This window comes from Saccostrea cucullata, unplaced genomic scaffold, assembly GCF_032062105.1.
Source record: "Saccostrea cucullata isolate Sc308-1 unplaced genomic scaffold, CSIRO_AGI_Scuc_v1 ctg733, whole genome shotgun sequence".
NCBI lineage: Eukaryota > Metazoa > Mollusca > Bivalvia > Ostreida > Ostreidae > Saccostrea > Saccostrea cuccullata.
Window position 1 is genome coordinate 123,746 of NW_026918312.1, and position 20,850 is coordinate 144,595.

The 20,850-nt window shown below is 33.0% G+C and overlaps 1 protein-coding gene and 3 long non-coding RNA genes across 7 annotated transcripts; 1 reads left to right on the forward strand and 3 right to left on the reverse strand.

Annotated features, from left to right (window-relative positions):
* Nucleotides 1-1,822: 1,822 nt before the first annotated feature.
* On the reverse strand, nt 1,823-5,649 carry LOC134262961 (uncharacterized). Of its 2 annotated transcripts, none has more exons than XR_009991150.1 (6): nt 4,662-5,649; nt 4,287-4,338; nt 3,882-4,079; nt 3,439-3,517; nt 2,899-2,993; nt 1,823-2,332 (listed from the first exon to the last, which is right to left on the reverse strand). It is a non-coding gene; the product is annotated as an uncharacterized LOC134262961 (long non-coding RNA). The 2 variants fall into 2 exon arrangements; XR_009991146.1 differs by having other exon boundaries at nt 1,828-2,325.
* A 1,149-nt stretch (nt 5,650-6,798) lies between these two features.
* Nucleotides 6,799-8,250, reverse strand: LOC134262905 (uncharacterized). Of its 2 annotated transcripts, XR_009991134.1 has the most exons (4): nt 8,106-8,250; nt 7,706-7,772; nt 7,343-7,394; nt 6,799-6,884 (listed from the first exon to the last, which is right to left on the reverse strand). It is a non-coding gene; the product is annotated as an uncharacterized LOC134262905 (long non-coding RNA). The 2 variants fall into 2 exon arrangements; XR_009991133.1 differs by lacking the exon at nt 8,106-8,250 and having other exon boundaries at nt 7,706-7,944.
* Nucleotides 8,251-9,672: 1,422 nt separating this feature from the next.
* On the forward strand, nt 9,673-17,691 carry LOC134262983 (uncharacterized). 2 transcript variants are annotated; one of them, XR_009991162.1, is made up of 8 exons: nt 9,673-9,989; nt 11,871-12,043; nt 12,330-12,428; nt 12,823-12,937; nt 14,797-15,043; nt 15,358-15,497; nt 16,773-16,968; nt 17,151-17,691. It is a non-coding gene; the product is annotated as an uncharacterized LOC134262983 (long non-coding RNA). The 2 variants fall into 2 exon arrangements; XR_009991164.1 differs by having other exon boundaries at nt 9,677-9,989; nt 11,975-12,043.
* Nucleotides 17,591-19,423, reverse strand: LOC134262970 (uncharacterized). Its single transcript, XM_062745286.1, has 2 exons — nt 19,280-19,423; nt 17,591-18,561 (listed from the first exon to the last, which is right to left on the reverse strand). Exons 1-2 carry the CDS (start codon nt 19,287-19,289, stop codon nt 18,008-18,010), a joined length of 564 nt encoding a protein of 187 aa, XP_062601270.1. The 5' UTR covers nt 19,290-19,423; the 3' UTR covers nt 17,591-18,007.
* Between the last annotated feature and the right edge of the window lie 1,427 nt (nt 19,424-20,850).

The window sequence follows — 20,850 nt, forward strand, 5'->3', positions numbered from 1 at the left end:
TCCCATATCATTAAGATTTATGGTTGTATTAGATGAAATTTAATAAATACATTATTGCATATTAATTTTTTTTATTTAATACTTATTTCATCATTATTTCGTATGGTTTATAATTGTGTTTTTCACAAGTATTTTACAATACACAAATCCACTTCTTGTTCAATTTTATTTTATGTTATTTGTGTACAAACAATGAGTTCTAACAAATTATAAGATATTTCAAAATTAATGCCTAAATGTCAGCATTTAAAAATTTACAATCATGAATATAGCTCAATTATAATGGAGCAAATTTTTGCATAATAGTAGTAGGTACTTAATGGTACTTAAGTAAGTGAAATAATTTTGTATTTTACAAAACACTTAATATGGAATTAAAATTTTATTAATTTAAGATACCCTGACAACAATGGGTCATCATGTCCAAACAAATCAATAACAAAATAATTATAAAAATAGAATTGCATGTAAAATTCAAATCTGCAATAAATCAGAACACAACAGGTAAAAAAATGCAGTCATTCTTGACTCCAAAAGACTGCAAAACCTGTTACTGAAACTACCCCTATTGAAGCTGCTGCATGGGTTGTAAATGGTTTTTCAATTTCCCAAAAAAAATCATATCATACTTTGCACAGAAGAATAAAAGTTGGCAATAAAAAATGCCCATTCTTTTTACATTTACATCTATTAAGACACACTAAGCCACTGACAGAGAAGCCTCACTCGCCCACAAGCAAGAGCAAAAGGATCGGTCAGAGACGCCACATTTCTCTTACTTGGGTATCAAGATCTGCAACTTACTGCCAGCAAAGCTCTTTCAGACTACCCTTATATTGTTTCCCAAGTATTTCCACAATAGATGTCCATGCACTAATTATCAACTTGAAAAAAACATGGCAATAAATCAGAGATTAAAAAGGTATGTACATGTGTGCGACACAATAAGCCAGTCGATATGGTATCAATAAAAATATGACAGCTTTTAAATCTTTAACCTAGTACAGTAAATACTTTATGCTGACTGTGTAAAATACAACACCAAAAAAAATCTTTTATATCATTTGGTTATGTCAATTCAAATTAAAGAAACATCATCACAATTACACAAAATAGTAACAGCTGATAATTTGTCTCTAATACCCCATATTTGTTCCAACTGCTAGGTTTATTGCTTGATGATTATAACTTTAACATATCCTCATTATACATTGGAATGCAAGAAATTTTGATAGTGATATTTTTTTCAGTCATTAATCTTCTACACTTTGCCTCAAAATTTCAAGAATGAGCTTGGAAACATGTACATATAAAATTTCCTGTATAAACAGATGTACAATTATATTTAACAATTTTTTTAGCCGTAATTACAATTTAATCTTAATGCAAAAAATTCTAGTCATAAACTCTTTTACTTCATATGGAAGGAAACAAATTAATATTTTACTCTTTCAATTCTCATTACTCTTGCAATATAATATTTATTAAAATCACAATTAACCCTTTTTTTTACTCAGAAATGTCTCTACCTCATCTGCTTAGTCTACTTTTTACATCTATGACAACTAAGCCACTGACAGAGAAGTCTCACTCGCCCACAAGCAAGAGCAAAAGGATCAGTCAGAGACACCACCTTTCTCTTACTTGGGTATCAAGATCTGCCACTTACTGCCAGCAAAGCTCTTTAAGACTACCCTTGATTGTCTTATTTTTTTTCCACATTAAATGTCCATGCACTTATTATTTAAGTCAAACTTGTACATATATGTATTTCATAAATCAAGATTAAAATGCATGTGATTGCATACTACACGATAAACCAATCAATGTTTAAACAATAAAAAATATAACAGTTTTAATCTGTAATGAAGTATCAGAAAAAACTTTAACTGTCAAAAATACAACACTACTAAGGTATATTTTTCTTATCTAACATTGAATGTGTGAATTAAAGTTAAGTAAAAAAACATCACATTTGTGCAAAACAGTAATAACTTAGATATTTGATCTCTAATAGCCCATTTCTGTTCAATCACTACATCATTAGGTTTTACTCTTTTAGATTCTTTATTTGTCCTAGTTCTTCTTAAGCTCTGCCTTTTAGAGTGTTTTGATTTGAGAGTGGCACTTTAAGTGTCCTGTTCTTTAAGGACATTTTCACATTCATCAGAACGGCACTTCAGTTTTCTAATTTCATAAATAGTATCATCTTTCGAATCATTTTTTGTACTATAAAGACATAATCAATATTTAAAACTGCTTCTTCTTGCTTTTTCTTCTCTTCATCCCAAGAAATTTTCAGCTCTGGAGAAGCACATGTAGCTCCTAATTTCTACAACAAACATACAAATAATTACCCATTTGCCTATGTACATATTGTATGTGTGCTTCTGGATTTATGCATATATTACATGTAACTTGTACACAAAATTTAGGTTGATTGTAAACTTATCAATTGACCTAGAGGAAACACAGCTCAATTTTGATTAATTATTGACAACTGAAATATTTTTGAACCTATCTAGATTTTAAAAGAAAGTGCATATGGCAGTCTATTTAATATTACATGTATGGGGTGATGTGTTTACATTTGTGTGTGATTACATTGATTGCAATGTAGTTCTAAAAAGGAACAATTGTACGACACAAAAAGGGGTTTGTGAGTTTTGTTCCATATAATGTTTCTTTATTCTAGGTGGTTCTCTTAACATCAGAACTTTGACATTTACAGAAGACCATAAAAGATATGCCATTTTTTCAAGTCTGGGTAATAAAATATTTATCTATAATTTCAGACCAGCGAGCTACAAATTTTGAAGCTAGTGTTGATGTACATGTAAATTGGAGACTAATGACTTTTTCCCCATCTTTTTTGGAGCATTTTACCACTATGCTTACCTGCTTGACCTTGAACATGTTGAGGTGCCCTTTTCTCTGTTCCTCCACAATAATTCTTTCATTTAGCAGCAAGATACTATGGATATGGTATAAAACTGTAAGAAACAAAATATGAAAAATTAATAACAGGTATGGCTCTCCATAGAAAGAATATACAAAAAAGGAGAAAAGATATAAAAACAGGGTGTACTTATGACTAAAGCAAGTAGATAACATTTTACACAATGATAAAATTCTCTGTGTCATCTTGTTAAGAGAATTACATAAAAAAAACATATAATTATATGTATAGATCAAATTTATAGACGACAAAATATGATATGAAATATACATAATGGTACCGTACTCCGAGCACATGGAATTCGAAGATTTACAAAATTTACGAAAATGCAAATGATAGCATTTAAAGCATTTAACATATTAAAACATACGTATCTATAGTTTCAGACCAGCTAGCTACAGATTTTGTGGATGTACATGTAAATTGTGGACTAGTAACTTTTTGCCATCTTTTTTTGAGCATTTTACCACTGTGTTTACCTGTTTGACCTTGAACATGTTGAGGTGCCCTTTTCTCTGTGTTCCTCCACAATATTTTATTTCATTTAGCAGAAAGATACTATGGATAAAAAAAATATGAAAAATCAATAACAGGTATGGCATTTCATAGAAAACATATACAAACATATGTATTTATGATTAGAGCAGGTAGATAACATTCATACAATAAAAAAATCCTTAAACTTTTGTGATCTAGTTCAGCGAATTATTTCAAAAACTTATGATAATATGTACAAGATCAAATTTAGAGACGAAAAAACATGATACGAAATAGATGTACATAATGGCGCACCATACTCGGAACACATAGAATTTAAGAGTTTACGAAAATGCAAAGGTTAGCATCTACAGCATTTAACATGCAAGTTATTGGGATAATGAGCAAGTGATTTAACATAAAATAAAATATATTAACAACTTACACTGTAGATAGCTGGGGTTTAAAGTTCCAGTAAATGTGGCAATCTCATACACAACAAGTCGTACAACAAATGATTATAGTTCGTATCTCAAACTGGGTAGCCAAATATCTGGTCATGTCACTTTAAGAAGGAAGGCTCAGAAAGTTCGATGTTGTCAGATCATTCCCATAGATACTTCAAACATTTCTGGCACAATTTCTGAAAGAAAAGTTGTATCTTGAAGGGTTTTTTTTCAAATTAGGATTAATTCTGATGAATGTAAAAATTTGAAAAGTTTACAGATGACAGACGAATACCAGACACTGATCAGAAAACTCGCTTGGGTCTTAAAATAGCTCAGGTGAGCTAAAAAAAATCAGTTCATGTGATTTTATTGATCTTATCAGAAAATTTAAGACATCTTACCTTTGTGCTAATTTTCATACTGGTTTTGTCCTTCTTGTGAGTATTCGGATTCCTGTAAATAATGCATGTATAATTGTGCATCATAGAATATGATAGCTTTTTTTAATAATTCATGCTTAAGTATTTAATGTAAAATAATTATGCATAGCTCTGTGCAATTTATAGTATGTTTAGATTACCTATCAGAATCCATTGCTATTGTATTTTTAGGATAAGGAAATTAAGAATATGAACCTCGTCTTGTTTTCTTGGTAAATAGTAGTTCAAGTTGTTGCAATATTTTTTTTTATATTCTTATGCTAAAATATACAAGTTACTAAAAAACAATGCTACATTATATGTGTTATATGAAAATTTGAGCTGCGTGGTTCTCACCATTTTCACAAGCTGACTATATACGCCGGCGCTGTGGGGAATCGTCTCAGGCACAGTCCACTGCAACTATTAAATAATCAAAATAAGTGCTGAATATGATCTTGAACATACATTAAAAAGTAAATATATTTTTTTTACATTGTACAACATACTTTGTAAATGCTGAACAGAGGAACACTAAAATTCCTGAACCAATCCCAAACGAGGAAATTCTGGTTAAAATCCATCTTTATGAGAGATGTTTAAAAGATAATAATTGCAAAATTTAAATAGTGCTTGCTCAAACGTTTTTACGGTCAGGCTTTTTATGTGTAGTGCCCAGACTAAGGAACAGTAACATTGTCAGAAGCAGAAGATAATTATTCATTCAAGGACACATGATAAAATTGTGTATATTGTTCATACCGCAGTATAGGGTCGTAAAATGTCTTCATCTTCTGTCAAAACAGAAATTCCATCCAAAGCTAATTATACTTCTCCTTTTCGCGACACCCTCTTTCGCACTTTCCTTCTGTACAACATCATGATCAAGTTCAACATGGCTGCGTGGAACCCCCAAAAAACTTGAATTTCGGCGCGGTGTGTTGTTTAAATTAATTGCATTTCGAGCCCGACTTCGATCCCGATGTAATTGTACTAAAGTATTAGTCGACAGTTTTAGTGAAAAAAAATCTAAGTTATATTCCACAGTTTTGAAAATCTACATAAGGGTTAAATAATTAAAAATGAATAAATAAAAATTAAAATAAATAAATATTTTTTTTATTAAAAAATGTTTCAACATAAGTTTACGTAGCAACATTGACGGTTCATTAATGTCGGGCCAACATTACAACGTCGGAAGTTTAATGTAAATGATTTTGTTATTTTGCAATAATAAAACTGTAAACAATCTTTTATTTTGATTAAAATAAAGAATTAATATTTATGACATATTCAAAATACCAAAAACATACTTAAACTTAAAGTTTAAGCATATTTACTTTTACATGTCGATATTCTTAAACGAAACGTCCCAGATAGCAAGCTTACGTTGGCCCAATGTTGGGCCACCGTTGTAAGTTACGTTGGTCCAATGTCGGAAAATGATATTGGGCCAATGTAATTTTGCTCATCGGCGCAACGTTGCGCCGACATGTTGGCGCAACGTTGGCCCAATGTCATAGAACGATAATTCTGGCGTTGGTCCAACGTTGGGCCACTGTTGTCAGTTATGTTGGCCCAACGTCGGACCAACGTCAGAATTATCGTTCTATGACATTGGGCCAATGTTGCGCCAACATGTCGGCGCAACGTTGCGCCGATGAGCAAAATTACATTGGCCCAATATCATTTTCCGACATTGGACCAACGTCGGAAAATGTATATTTGGCCAATGTAATTTTGCTCATCGTTGCAACATTGCACTGACATGTTGGCGCTACGTTGTCCAAATGTTATACAATGATAATTCTGATGTTGGCCCAATGTAGGCCCAACGTATTTGTGCATCTTCATGTAGGCCTTACGTTGGCCCAATTTCAAACAATGATAATTCTTATGTTGGCCCAACATATCTGTGCACAAGGATATTTAGAAATCTATGGATTTCCATTGAAATCTAAGAAATTCCAGGAAGATACAATGAAAACTGAATTCAATTCAATTCAATGTTCAATTTATCATAGATCAAATCTATATTTTCAAAATTAAAAAAAATTGTTTCTTTCACAATGTGTTTTTAAACAAATATTACATATACACTTATAGATGTACAATGTAAGCATATTTTTATCTAAGTATTCTCACTGATCAACATTTCTTTGTAATAAAACAAACTATTTCTTTTTTTAAAATATGTAATAACATTGGGAGAGGTCATTGAAACCTCAACGGGGTATACAGTTGCAATGAACTTCCAGTTGCCCTTGAACATTTACCGTACAAATTAATGACTAGACTAGAGTGACAAACACATGTATTAACTTATTAAGACAAAATATCCACTACAACTATATTAATAAAAAGATCCCATAAAATCAACACAGTCACGCTATTTTCCCCGAATATGCCAAAGATCCTAATTTATAAGTTAGATCCGAAATTTCTCAAGTGTCTGCTTGAATCACTTCCTCACTGATATCCCATGAAATTCGCAAATGAATTCACTTTAGTTTAAGTAGGAAGGCTCAGAAAGTTCGATGTTGATTGTTCCCGTAGACACTTACTTTTCTGGCACAATTTCTGAAAGAAAAAATGACCATCAGGATGTATTATCATCGATTATCTATCGCATTTATATATTATAAACATATAAATATATAACAAATAATAAAGTAAGGCTCTACAAGAGTACAAGACTGTTAAGACAATTGGTTACTTCAACCTGACAGTTCAGTATACATTTAGTGTAGAATAGAAATTCACTATCTTGCAGTGTCTTTTTTTGGTTCTTAGGATTAATTTCGATAAATGTAAAAATTTGAGAAGTTTACAGATGACAGACGAAAACTAGACGTTGATGAGAAAACTCGCTTTGTTTAACTTTGGACTTAAAATGGCTCAAGTGAGCTAAAGGAAAAGGTTAGGGCTAGAGCTAAAGCCCTATGCCTGACTTACATTGAATAAGATATAAGATACATGTATTTCAATTCATGTGATTTTATAGCTCTAATCAGAAAATTTAAGAAATCTTAGAATACCTTTGTGTTAATTTCCATACTGCATTTGTCCTTCTTGTGAGCATTCAGATTCCTGTAAATAATGCATGTATAATTGTGCATCATAGCATATGTCAAAATGATAGCTATTCTTAATAATTTATGCATAAGTATTTAATATAAAATAATTAATATGCATAGCTGTGCTAATTTATAGCATGTTTAGATTACCTGTCAGAATCCATTGTTATGTATTTTAGGATAATGAAATTAAGAATATAAACCTCTTGTTTACTTGGTACATAGAAGTCTGCAATATTTTTATAGTTCTATGCTAAAAGATACAAGTTAATAAAAACAATATTAGGTTATTTGTGTTAAATGAAAATTTGAGCTGGTTCTCACCATTTATACAAGCTGACTATTCGCCGGCGCTATGGGAATCGTCTCAGGCACAGTCCACTGCATGCAACTATTAAATAATCAAAATAAGTGCTGAAAATGATCTTGAACATGCATTTAAAAATAAATATATTTTATTACATTGTACAACATACTCTGTAAATGTTGAAGAGAGGAACACTAAAATTCCTGAATCGATCCCAAACGAGGAAATTCGGGTTGAAATCCATCTTTATGAGAGATGTTTAGAAGTGCTAAATTATTATAATAAAATTGAAATAGCGCTTGCTAAAACGATTTCACTGCAAGGCGTTTTATGAGTAGTGTCCTGACTAAGGAACAGTAGCAAAAGCAATTATTCATTCAAGGACAAATGTTAAAATATTTTGTACATTGTACCTACCGCAGTACCGGGTCGTAAAATGTCTTCATCTCTGTCAAAACAGAAATTCCATCCAAAGCTAGTCATGATTCTCCTTTTTGCGACACTCTCTTCCGAACTTTCCTTCTGTACAACATCAACATAGCTGCGTGTAACCCACCAAAAATTTAAATTTCGGCGCGGTGTGTTGTTTAAATTAATTGCTTATCGAGCCCGACTCCGATCCCGACGTAATTGTACTATTAGTCGACAGTTTTAGAGAAAAATCTAAGTTATATTCCATAGTTTTGAAAATCTACGTAAAGGTTAAATACTCAGTAACTAGAAATGAATAAATAAACAAAGAAATAAAAAATAAAATAAATAAATATTTATTTAAACGTTTCAACATAAGTTTACATAGCAACATTGGTTCAACAATGTCGGCCCAACATTACAAAGATGTCCATATTTCAACATTAAAAATAACAATGTTCAGGCACGTAGCAACGGGGGGTGGGGGGGGGGTGGGCCTATAGTGAAATCAAGGAAAAATAGCAAAAAAATTGGAAGTGAAAGGGAGTTGGCCTTGAAAAAAGTTGGCCACCACCACCCCCATCCTTTTGCTTGTCAACTTTTTCAGGTAAGTAAAAAAATTCTATGGTTCCCCCCCCCCACTTTTGAGAACGATGCTACGTGCCTGATGTTGGCCCGACGTTGGAACAATGTCAGAGCACCAACTGTTGTAATTACAATGTCGGACCCATGTTGGTACAATGTCAATGCACCAACTGTTGTAATTACAATATCGGACCGATGTTGGAACAATGTCAATACCCCGACTGTTGTAATGACAATGTCGGACCGATATTGGCCCAATATCGTTCTGCCAACCGCGATATGTAGCCGATCTACCAACCACATGCCAACATCGGCCCAACGTCAGCTTGCTATGGCATGTCAAACGTTGCTATATTCGATAATCTTGTGATGTATATGCAAAATCTTGTGATGTATGTTCGAAATCTTGTGATGTATATTCAAAATCTTGTGATGTATATTCAAAATCTTGTGATGTATGTTCGAAATCTTGTGATGTATATTCAAAATCTTGTGATGTATGTTCAAAATCTTGTGATGTATATTCGAAATCTTGTGATGTATATTCTATAATCTTGTGATGTATGTTCGAAATCTTGTGATGTATATTCTTGTGATGTATATTCGAAATCTTGTGATGTATGTTCGATAATCTTGTGATGTATATTCGAAATCTTGTGATGTATGTTCGAAATCTTGTGATGTATATTCAAAATCTTGTGATGTATATTCAAAATCTTGTGATGTATGTTCGAAATCTTGTGATGTATATTCAAAATCTTGTGATGTATGTTCAAAATCTTGTGATGTATATTCAATATCTTGTGATGTATATTCTAAAACTTGTGATGTATATTCTATAATCTTGTGATGTATATTCGAAATCTTGTGATGTATATTCTATAATCTTGTGATGTATATTCAATATCTTGTGATGTATGTTCAAAATCTTGTGATGTATATTCAATATCTTGTGATGTATATTCGAAATCTTGTGATGTATATTCTATAATCTTGTGATGTATGTTCGAAATCTTGTGATGTATATTCGAAATCTTGTGATGTATGTTCGATAATCTTGTGATGTATATTCGAAATCTTGTGATGTATGTTCGATAATCTTGTGATGTATATTCGAAATCTTGTGATGTGTGTTCTACAATTCAGTGATGCGTGCAATAAAATTGCATGACGCAACAGAAAAGTAAGGACAATTTTCATTGGTTAGAAATAACGAAAGTAGCCGGAGCGGTCGTAATGCACACATTGACACAACTTCGCAAGCATGAAATTATTGACGAATTCAACCTAAAGTCAAAATTATAGGTAATAGAAAAATTGTTTTGGTATCAAGAAGCACTAAGTCAGTCATAACGTGAAAAGTGAGAATCAAGAACATTAATTTGATTTGTTTGAAGGTACATCAAAAACAATTGAGTGGCTTATTGCTGGACTAAAGGATGTTTTATCCTATTTTTACGTCCTCATATTGTAGTGATGTTGATTAATCGGTATGATTTATTCTATATTGGTGCTAGTTAGAATAATCTAACTGTGTCTCGGGACAAACTCTCACCACGCAGGGTTCGAAATTGCATGGCCCATTGCAGCTGCATTGACCGTAGCACTAGTCCAGGGACGACTTTGCAATAAATAAATAAATAACACGACAAATTTTTAGGAGAAGGTGAATGTCAGGAAAAGATTAATTGCTATGCATCATTGAATATTGTCATTCACAAATTTGTCCAATTATTTTTATAGTAAATGTATTGAGCCGGGCTCATTTACAGGATAATGAACAAGGACTGTGGTGACAGTTTAAAATCACGTTCAGACGTTTAGAGAATATGTAATACACACAAAAATATCTCAATGGCATGTATAATATTAAATAGTTTTAAAAATAAAATAAAATATAGCTAGAAATTAACAGCGAAAAACATTTATCACGTATCGTTTCGGGGTAATCCGGTTTTATATACAAACAGAATTAAATAAACACCAATGCAGCAAGATTAAGGTCAAACGTCTCTGCACTGATGTGTTCTCAGCGGGGAGATTTGCATCAAGTCATTAATGATATTCCCTGCATTTGTGTTAGCCTGATAGTACAACCTTTATTTATAGAATCAATCTAATTCAAATTAGATGTTAGATCCGCTTGCATACTCGCTACACTAACATCTAACAAAATCCTGTTGAGGGTCACGTCAGAGGTCAAATTCTATCAATTAATCAAATCGCAGCTGGCAAAATCATCATATATTGTTGAAGCGAATAAATCTTGAGGCGTTCCGAATTTAACCTCTTACGTGACCCTCAATGGGATGACTTGTTAGATGTTAGTGTGGCGAGTATGCGAGCGGATCTAACATCTAATTTTAATTATATTGTTTATAGAATATGATGCGGACAGGGATACCTGGTGAAAACCTTTTGCACCCGTTGAATTACTTTGTAAAATATTAGTCAAAGGAGCCAGGAAAAAATATTAAACAATTTAATATTATGATAAAAATATTCAATTTACTATTTCTTAAGGTGTTGAATGGATTTTGTTTTCTCAACAGCGGCTGGTGCACGTACCATACTTTTACTCGTAAACTCAATTTGGCGGTGAAGAAGCAGCATTTTCTGTTGCTCACCGTCGCAATAGCTGAGCATTGCTCTACGAGCAATGTGCCCAGCTAAAAATAATAATATTTGTAATGATATAGGCCTATCATATTCTAGACTTGACATACAATAAACAATGATAAGAATTATTGTCGCATATCTGCAGTGATTTTCTTTGATCTTTCTGTGGTGATAATTTATCCCATATCACATGTGTGATAATACTTTCCAAACATGTTTCAAAGTTTTTACACTCTTTATCATACAGTTTTAAAGAACAGTTTTATGAGCTCATAAGTATATTAAATGGTTAATTTATCAAAACCTGCATTTAAAAATTCAGAAGTCTTAAGTTAAACCAAATTGTCCAGGGTATTCTTAGTAAGGTATGTCAAAGGTCATGGTTAAGTGTCTTTGTAAGGCTGGTATTTTTTCTTTAGTTTTATGGCAATCAGTGCACATGGTAAATAGCATAAAATTACCCTTAGAGGTCTTATGCAAGGAGATAGCTAATTAAAATGAACAAATGTAGTTCTATGTATGATGTATATAGAGACAATAATATTTCTTTTCTTTTTTCATTTTCAGGAACTTTACGTAGGTCTACAGTTTTAATTTTGGACTCATGCACTAGGAATATCATATCAGCAGAATTGTGCCACTGAATCAAAGGGAACTCTTTTTTTTTTTAGGTACGCATGATCGATGTAACTTCCTCGATGGTGTGTTGGCTGTTTGCCCATGTGTATTTCGGGGTATAGGTATGTTTAGTCTCAATTTTCTTGTTTAAAAGCCGCATAAGGGGTATATTTTTTCTGATCTCAAATTTTGTGTAAGCATTAATCTTTTTTCTCATTCATGAATTATCTGCTGAGAGTCTAGTTGATTAATTTATTTAATTAAAGCTATATAGTAACATATACTAGTAGTGAAATTATTTCCTTGTGTGAGACCTAAAGAAAATCAGGTTACTCATTTTTATGACAATTTCTTTGATTTTGGGAGTATAGCCTCCCCTTTTAAAGATCCAAAATGGTGATTTTACAGTGCGGCATGCAGTCTGGTCATCAACGAAGAGTTTTGACACCTGTAATACCCATATTTCTACCATTCACCTCTGTAACCTTTGTTGAGTTCATCAGACTGGTAAGAAAAACAATATTGTTAATTGAAATAATTTTATCAAGATAAATAAAATAATTAATGAAAAAAAAATTACATGAACAGACTCCCTCATATAAGAAAATGTCACATTTTACACATTGCAATTATACATCATTTACATATCCACATTTTCCCCATTTACACATGCAGTTGAATAGATTTAGTGCTTAATAATACATAGCAACAATTATTACATGAATCCTAAGACAATTCACAAAATACATGAATGCATTAAACTGTGAAATACAGATTTTGTACATTTAATTAAAATGCACAGCATCAGTACCCCCCCCCCCCCCCCTTCACAATCTTGCAACTTTCTTTTTAATTCAAAGTCACTAGGCAACACTAAAGATTTCCACTTATTGCTTTTCAGTCCAAGACAGGAAGTTGAGGAATAAAGTTGACAGGACATCCTGAACTGTCCTCGCTACCAGCTTATGAGGGAACCAGCTGCAGTGGACAAAGTACGTTACATCATAGGATAATAGGTAAGTCTCCGGAGTAGTGTTTGTAGCAATTCTCGTACTTGGTCCTGCATCGAAGATTCAGGACTATTGATATTTATCTCTGCATGGTTTGGTTCTTCCCAGAAACATGTTACTGGTGGTGGTCCCTATATTCTTCTGGCTTTTGTGGTGAGGAATGTTTCATTTCTAGCTCTTTTCTGATCACATTTTGTCTATCTAGCTGTTTGTCTGTCTGTCTGTCCATCTGTCTGTCTGTAAACTTTTCATATTTTCGACTTCTTCTCTAGAACCCATGGACCAATTTCAACCAAACTTGCCACAAAGCATCCTTGGGTGAAGGGGATTCAAGTTTGTTCAAATAAAGGGCCACACCCTCATTCAAGGGGAGATAATTGGGAATTAATGAAAATTTGATGGTATGTTTTAAAAATCTTGTTCTCAAGAACCACTGTGCCAGGAAAAATGAAACTTATGGAGAAACATCCTCAGATAGTGTAGATTTAAATTTGTTCAAATCATGACCCCCGGGGGTAGGGCGGAGCCACAATGGCTGACCAAAGTTTAACATAAAAATATATAAGAAAATTCTTTAAAAATCTTCTTCTCAAGAATGACAAAGCCATAATTGATCCTATTTATATGGAAGCATCCTCAGGTAGTGTCGATTCAAGTTTGTTCAAATCATAACCCCCGGGGTAGGGCGGGGCCACAATGGAAGATCAAAGTTTTACATAGAAATATAAAGGAAAAATCTTTAAAAATCTTCTTCTCAAGAACAGCAAAACCCTGATTGATCATATTTATATGGAAGCATCCTTAGGTAGTGTAGATTCAAGTTTGTTCAAATCATGTCCCCCGGGGGTAGGACGGGGCCACAAAGGATGATCAAATTTTATATAGAAATATATAGGAAAATTCTTTAAAAATAACCTTCTCAAGAAAAGCAAAGCCATGATTGGTCAAGGGACTACTTTTGGATTTAAACTTTTCAATAAAAAACCAATTTTTACTTTTTCCTAGCCACAGTGCTCAGGTGAGCGATGTGGCCCATGGGCCTCTTGTTTTTTTTTTTTTTTTTTTTAAAATGATCAATCATTAAATATAAATAAATCAGTTGTTAAAAAATTTGCTTCATATTTGAAGTGCTTTAAACTGACCCTTTGATGAAAGTGACCAGTGTTTTTTGCACCTTGAAAGGTTTATTGGTAAATTATAAGAAGGAAGTTATGATTTTGGTGTTACTATTGTTGTTATTTAAGTTTGATTTGATTTTTATATTACGAGTATTATGAAACTGTTATTTTGTTACTGACCGATTGTTAATTTTAATTGTAAACAAATGTACAAAGATGAGGAGTATAATATAGTTGGCTATGTATATTGCCCAATTTTTGAACATACTATGTAATAAATATTAATAACAACCTTTGAATAATTGGAAAGACAATATTATAAATATGATAGCATTTTTGTACATGAGCATACATTTTTGAAAGGAAAAATAAATTATTCAATTGCATTAAAAAAAATATTTTGTTTCATATTCTTGCGAATTATCAGATCATTCTTCTATTATTTAAATACTCTGTCATTATGAAACCTTGTTAATAATTAAGTAAATATTAATTGTACATTTGCACCAATTTTTACATGGCATTTTCACACTAAGAATGCCACGTGCAAAATTATATACAGGAACAATTCTGAACAAATATATGCAAGTGAGTTGTAAATTTGATATGTAATGCATACATTACAAAAACCCATGACAGTGTTCACTAAAATGAAATGTATGGACTCTTATATAAATACTTGGTATATGTGATATGGATATTATGGATGATATTTTTGAGAATGACACAAGTAATGAAATTTTTCAGCATTGAATTGGATTCTTGAACCAGAGCCATGTGAACCTGGTCCACCTGTACCTCTCATTGAAGACCTGTTAACATCACCAGAGTATGTTCATTCTGATACCCCTATGGTATGGTTACAGCATGCATTATCCCTGAATCCATTAAAAGAGCTGCATTGGCAACGAAACAACCCAATGTGGTCGATTGTAAGGAAATAAAGCATATCAGCTTCCAACTTTGGTGCAGTTCTCAGTTCTAAGCAAAGGCGGTAAGACGTGTGATTAAATTTTTGCGAAAAAGACTTTTAAAATTACAGTCAAACTTTGTTATCTCAAACCCATTATCTCATATTTCATGGATATGTCAAAGTAATTTTGAAGTCCAAACCATTTATAAAAGACTGGGACATTTTATTCTTGATAACTCTTTATGTATTATTCTTGAATCCACGGATATTTCCAACATTTTTCTTGGTCTCATTGAGTTTGAGATAATGAGGTTCGACTGTAATGACTAGATATTTGTACATAAAGATGCAGGAAATATAAGATTAATAACCAAAAATCATATTTTCTTCTCCAGATTGACATTGTCACTGAAGAAACAGCTGATGTCGGCTTACAATCTGGAGTCCATCAAGGCTGTTGCATGGGGTATCACTCATGAAGATGATGCTTTGAGAAAGTATGAAAAGGACTTTGATGCAGCTGTAGAGCAGTCAGGTATACAGCACAAAATAACATTCATTCAACCTCTGACATGTTAACATTCAATGTGTCAAAACAAATAACAGGACTTATCCTGGTGACAAACAGAAATCAATTACTGAAGTCTAATTGTAAAAAAAAAACTAGAAATATGTCCATAGGACATGAATGCCCCGCCGAGGATATATTAGTAAAGCAACATGAAATTTGTACATGTATAAAATTTGATCAGTTTGGTTCAGGCAGGGCTTATAGTTAATTGGGAATAAAAATGTAGGTCCAGCATCCAAAGCAAGTCTGGTAGTGTCCATCCCTAGATGCATCATCCATGCAAGTTTGGTTCAGGTAGGGTTTATAGTTACTTGGGAATGAAAATAAAGGTCAGATCCAGCATCCGAAGCAAGTCTGGTAGTGTCCATCCCTAGCTGCATCATCCATGCAAGTTTGGTTTAGGTAGGGCTTATAGTTACTTGGGAATGAAAATGTAAGTCAGATCCAGCATCCGAAGCAAGTCTGGTAGTGTCCATCCCTAGATGCATCATCCATGCAAGTTTGGTCTAAGTAGGGCTGATAGTTCCTTAGGAATAAATCTGCTCCAAAAACTTCAACCTGGTCACTCATCTGGAAAATATAGGTCAGATCCAGCATCCGAAGCAAGTCTGGTAGTGTCCATCCTTAGATGCATCATCCAAGCAAGTTTGGTCTAAGTAGGGCTTATAGTTCCTTAAGAATAGACCTGCTCCAAAAACTTTAATTTGGTCACTCATCTGGAAAATGTAGGTCAGATCCAGCATCCGAAGCAAGTCCGGTAGTGTTCATCTCTAGATGCATCATCTATGCAAGTTTGTATCAACATGTAAAGTTTGATAACACCATCTTGAATGGTATGTTTAAAACTGAGCTAAACACTATTTAAGAAAAGTCAGGTCAAGGTCAAAGGAAAGGTCAAGGTCAAAAAATGTTGCAGTTGCATAGCTCTCATCAATATCTATCAGCATATGAAGTTTGATGAAAATATCTTGGATAGTTTCTTTGAAACTTAGCTTTGAACAGAGCTAAACACAAAGTGGGATGGAAGGACAGAAGGACGGAAGACGGACATGACAAACACTATATGCCCCGGCCATATTCATGGCGGGGCATAAATATTCAGTTACCAACATATTCCAGAAAATTTGCTTTTTGAAGTGGAAGGATTATAAAAGCTCTACTTAGACTTTGTTTGCATTACAAAATCAATTGTATTATGGTTTGTTTGCATTCAGTAGTATTATAATTTTTTCTGAAAAGGATATGGTTGCATGAATCCGGAGTGTTGGGAGCTTCACATGATGGCTTAGTTGTTCGACCACCAACATGCAGTGTATTTTATCAAACTCCAGAAGCCAAAGACGCCATTCCTGATATTGTAGAGGTGAAGTGTCCATATACAGCATCGTCTTCAACAGTAGCAGATGGGGCACAAAATTTGAAGGATTTTTCATAGGTAAATAACATTAAAAATCTGTATTGTCCAGTACTTTGAAATTAAAAATCTTGGTGAGTAAATGATTTCAAAACATGTATTAATTTACAAGTGCAGCTGTTCAATATGGTAAGAAGATATTGAAAAAGGAGGGGATATGTACTGGTATAACACAACTTAAGTGTTTTTTGATTTTTTTTTAGATCTTAAACAAGATACCCTGTGCCTGAAAACCAGTCACCCATACTATCATCAAATTCAAGGCCAGCTACACATATGTAACAAAACATTCTGCGACTTAATTGTGTGGACAAGAGTAGACTGCATTGTGATTAGAATAGTAAAAGACATTGAATGGACAGCAAATGTTCCAAAGCTGATAGATTTCTACATTAACATTTTCATTCCAGCACTGATGGAAAACTGAGTTCTGGTTTGAACTTCTTGACACTTAGTTTTGTACCTCTAGAATTTTCTAACAATGGAAAATGGGTAATCATGTTAAATGTGTTGAATGTTCCTAAGTCTCATAAATGTATGACATGATATGTCACAATCCATCATAAAACTTCTGGCTTATAAGACTATTTTAAATAGCAATGATGATTAATAAAATCTATGTACTACATAAAAAAAGAATATCAAAATTTAGAATCATTTTATTAATGAATTGAAGATGTTATTCTCAAAGTGAAAATGTAACATTTTTGTCTTTCTTAATAGATAAATTGTTGAAAACATGAATTTGTTGAGTTGTGCTTTAAAGGTAAATATACTTTAAACTAGAGATTTAAAATTATAAGTAAACCCTCTTCCAAATTATATTGTCAAATGAAGAATGGAATTGCCAAACATTCTTGTAATAAATCCATGCTAACAAAAGGGATTTTCATTTTCTGAAGTACATGTATTACAACATACTACAAAATTAACAAATATAACCATTGACATTGATAACAAATCAAAATTTGCTTATCCCTTGCACTTTGGTATGAATATCTTCACTGTTTAGTGTATACTGTCACACGCCAATGCAAATTTATAATAAGTACATGTATCTTTAAGTAATTTCTTTCAAAAGTGGAGCTTGCAAGTTTACAAGACAAGAACAGAGTTGAAATATTTTTGTTGAGATTGGTCTGTAAGTAGATGGTATGTAACGGAGAATCTCGTAATTCTTTATCCTCTCGTTGGCTCTTTCCACATGAATAAGTGCTTTAGCAATCTTGTAACACAGTGCTGCTTCTTGTATGGTAAACTGGCCTCGTGTTGATAAAAGAGCTTTTATAATTAAGCAGACACCCTGGGGCAACTGGTCATGAATGGTGAAACCTTTGACCACCAAAATAAGGTCTCCAGCTTTGAACTTTCGTAAAACTTGGCTGTGACGTACAATAGCTACATCAGAAGTAGAACCTGGGTACAGCATGGAGCAAAATGTAAGTGCACCATTTGGAGGCACGCAAGTTACTGCTTTAAAAGTATGGCAACTTTTGTACATACTGTAGGCCATGGCCTGATTATCCATATGTGTTGGGATGTCCTGGGTTGTTTCAATTGCATCCATGGATGCTCTAGCAGAGGAAAAATCCCCAAAAGATTTTGGCAGAGACCCTGAAAAAAAATTGGAAAAAAATTAATTTGTAATTGTGTAAAAAAAATTGTGTTACAGTCAATTTTTCAAGAATACAATAAATTTAACTGCATTAAATTTTTGCATTATGATAAATTTTAAAACAAACCTTTGCATTTAAGCTGACTTGGAAAACATTCTACGCTACATTCTACACTACACCATCAGACAGCATCTTGTATAGGGAAAAGACCACTAATTATTTTCCCATAGAACTCCATACAAACCTTAGGCCTTCTCAGTACTTTACTATGACAATTTCAGAAAAATCTTTAGCATCATTTCAAACTTTGTTCTAAGCCCTAACAAAAAATACTGAAAAAAATATATGGTCCCATGGCGTTTATAGGTCAAAATTGCAGTTATTTTCAACTTATAGAGATTCGCAGTAAATAACACGCGGCATAAAAAATCAACCCCCACTCCTAAAATCTTACCTGGCATTTCTATAGTTTCTGTAATATTCCCTCATCCTATCATTTATTTCAAAGGTCATTAATTTTACTTTAAAATGAAAACAATTAAATACCTGATTTCAGCCAATGGCGTAACGCCTACCCATTCAGTATTCTGTTTAATGTTCCATAACAAACAAAGCCATGTGTTCATCCGGGGATTTGGTGCTCTCATTCCTATACTTACATACTTACCTGTCCCAGAATTAGTCAATTGTGGTAATTTCAAAGACTATACACCTACCTGTGAACATGTATGAAATTTGAGTCCTGTGACTTCAGTGTATTGGATACTGTGACCATCTCAAATGATGACACCTTACTGCTACCAGCACAATTCAAAGGAGTGAATGACGTCTGGGCCGGTGATGATATTTGGATATATTGGTGACTGTAATAGATAAAATATTTGTACAATGAATTGTTTTTGTGCTTTAATGTTAATAAAGTGATATTAATTAAGTCAAAATTGAGTCAATAATTTCATAAGGGTGGATTCTACCCAGAATTAGGTAAAAAGCTCCAAAATTGGATAAATCATAGTTAATTAAGCAAAATTCAAAGGTTTCAAAAAGACTGATATAGAATTTTTTTATGCTTATGCAAAGTATATTATTTAAGACTCTGATATACTAATTGATTCTTATCTAATCCCTCCTATTGCTTAAGTATGTACAAAAAAGTTTCCCCACCCCCCAGTGAAAAACACTTAAAGAAATAGCAGGTGTCTATGGAATGCCATATACGACAGCCAACTGCTTACTGCCAACTGCTGACTGCTTACTGCCAACTGTCCGCTGCTTACTGCTAACTGCCACACATATTTGAATAAATTTCATATTTATATTGATATTCATATGAATCTAAAAAAGAGAAGAAAAAAAAAAACAGGCGCGGATCCAGGACATTTTTCTTTTTTTTTCAAGAGGGTCATCCTTGTAAAATTAAATTGATTTAATAACCAATGTGTTTTATCTTACGTAATATTCAATATATGCGATTAATAAAGTACAAAAGTTTATTTTTTAAAATTTGTTTTCTTATTTGAAATAGGTATAATAAAATGATTATTTTCTGCTTTTAATCTTCCCCCCCCCCCCCCCCCCCCCCCCCCCGAAGACAACAAAACATTTGAAGAGAGAGAGAGAGAAAAAAAGAATTGTCTTTTCGCAGAGAAAGATGTTTTGAAAATAAATATACATTTTCCAGTATATTCTATAGTTGAAAATTTCCCCAAAAGAAAAATACCGCGGTGTGTTATAAAGTTTCAAATGCATGGATCTTCGGGGGGGGGGGGGGGGGGGGGTTAAAATTTGTACAGTCATGGGTTAATGTATAAACTAAACGAACTAAAACTGACCTTGGACCATCCATTTAGAAAGCATTTATATCTCTTTGTTTTTACAAATAAGATCTGGGGCCCGTTTTACAAAAGAACTTACGACTAAGACCAAAAAACTTCAGATGATTGTAAAATTTTGCAAAATAAATAATTATCTTTGAATTTGTTTGTGTAAAAATATCTTACCACAATTTTCGATATAAAATTAATTTAAAAGTTGTATGAAGAATTAAATTTGGTCTTAAAACGGGCCCCTGTTTTACATCCTAGACCTAGAGAGAGGGGTCCGGACCACCCCTCTGAAATTTTTAAAGTTATTTAATGCACGAACTAAAACAACCAAAAGATATTTATTGTTTAAATTAAATCAACTAAAAGGGACCTTACACCCCCCCCCCTGAAAACGCGAATTCGTGTTAAGTTGGTATAAAAAATGTCATAGACATGAAGGTACGACGCATAATAACCCCCTC